The 1,967-nt window shown below is 42.3% G+C and overlaps 1 protein-coding gene across 1 annotated transcript in view; it reads right to left on the bottom strand.

Moving 5' to 3' along the window:
• Positions 1-1,967, bottom strand: part of Kdm3b (lysine demethylase 3B) — a 60,988-nt gene that overhangs the window by 23,526 nt on the left and 35,495 nt on the right. The window contains exons 10-11 of the mRNA XM_021214986.1: positions 1,166-1,380; positions 180-332 (exon numbers count right to left, since the gene is read on the bottom strand). Of these exons, the coding sequence (XP_021070645.1) occupies positions 180-332; positions 1,166-1,380 (368 nt within the window). The remainder of the gene's footprint in view (positions 1-179; positions 333-1,165; positions 1,381-1,967) is intronic.

Genomic DNA, 1,967 nt, shown 5'->3' with positions numbered 1-1,967 from the left:
AAAACAAAACAAAACAAAAAAGATGTTATATGTCTAAAAAAAGAGTTATGGCAAAGGCAAACAAAGCCAAGCAGCTTCAGAGGAACATAAGTCCCCTTGCCCCCATCCAACTGCCAACACTTAGAATAGATGCCTACCGGTCATGTTTACAATTACCTGAGACAGACAGGATTACTTACCACTCCTTGGACGGCTTTTCCTGAGCCGGTAACAGTCAAGGCAGACCCCAAATCCACATTTCCGACAGACCCAGTGGATATTGAAGAGGGTTGTCTCACACACATCACACATCTCCCGAACTCCACGCACTGCTCGCTTCCAAGCCACTTTCTCTGGTGAGAGAAGAACATGTGTGCAGTACTGACTGTGACCAACAACACGAGACCATTTTCCTGACTGCCACTCATGGCATTTTGTCCATAGATAAACATTTAAAAATAAACAAGTCTTTCTACAATTGTAAGAGAAACAAATATATGGAACACTGAGTGTTGTTGTGGAGTTGTAACAACAGTAGGTGATAAGATTCCTAGTGTCAATTAATTCCTAGGAAGTTAGTGTTACATGCTATCAATTGAGAAAAAAATAACATTTTAGTTGGGTTGTAATTCTTACATTTTAAAGGTGGAGGCAGGAAACAGTCAATCTTAGATATATAATAAGTCTGAGACTCTATCTCAAAAAATAACACAGACAGTATAAAATCTTTACAGAGAACTTGACAAAAGAAAAGTTTTCTCTTGAAATGTAAAGTATAAATTCACAGGATAGTTTCCATTGGTATGGAAATAGTATAATGTATATCTGTATTGTCGCTTTGTAATAATGAGGATTCTAGGTGAGAAATTAAGCACTGAATAGCATCATGTTTCTCAACAAACCATACACCACTGGTACTGAAGCAAACTCAGAACAGCTCAACCCCACACGGCAGACGTGTGACACACAGTGGCTCTGTGAAGAGGAGGAGGTTCTGTTTACTAATTGTCAAGAGAGGGAAAGAATGGCATGTGCTGGGAACAGCTCATCTGAATAGGCTGCTACAAAGACAAATCTTATCAGTCCTAATTCATTCATAGCAGAAGCCTTCTCCTCCCAATCTTTAAGTAAAAAGAAATTAGGGAGGCAAGAGGGGAACAGCTGGGAACAGTGAAAGGCGCCTTACGGTGTGGTTCCACCATCATCATGGCCTCCTTCTCAGACATCACAAGCTGGCAGAACTGGTCCCCAACATTGGCCAAGATGTATTTTGAGGTTTCTAGGTCTATTCCTTCTGCTAGGGAGGAAGAGGGGATCCACAGGTTCATGGCATCCGGGTCACTCTGCTGGGGGCTCAGAAATCCCTCCACACGGAGTACCCCCTTTCGAGTGAAGACCAACCTAAGGCAAAAAGGACACAAGTCAAACACAACCATCCCTTGTGGTCTGAGGGAAGTGGTTACAGGCCATACTTCCTGTTACCCATACCATATCAAAATCTGGGGCCGATCAAGTCCCTCACAGACTATGATACTATAGTTGAACTATACATTTGTACATATTCTTTAAGTCATCAGTAGGTTACTTATAGCAGTGAATACAATGCAAATACAATATTTATTTCCTGTAATACTTAGATAGCCGTGACACTATGCTGACTAAGGACTTGGGAGGAAAGGTGAAGGGATGGACAAGACAGTGGACAGTGGATGGCTCAGAGGGTCAAAGGGTTTCCTACTGCACTTGACCATCTGAGTTTCATTCCCAGTGAAGTCCTCTAAGTTATTCTGTCTGCCAAATGCTGTGTGTGCATGTGCATAGGCACGTACACTTCAGAGGCCAGGAAAGAAAGGCATCAGATCCCCTGGGGACTAGGTTTATAGATGGTTGTGAGCTCTCTAGCTCCAAGAAAGAAAGAGAGAGAGAGAGAGAGAGAGAGAGAGAGAGAGAGAGAGGAAAGGCAAAATTCTGAAAAAAATTTAGGCAAG

Source organism: Mus pahari, chromosome 15 (genome assembly GCF_900095145.1).
Source record: "Mus pahari chromosome 15, PAHARI_EIJ_v1.1, whole genome shotgun sequence".
Taxonomy (NCBI): Eukaryota; Metazoa; Chordata; class Mammalia; order Rodentia; family Muridae; genus Mus; species Mus pahari.
This window is presented reverse-complemented; position numbering and strand designations above follow the sequence as displayed.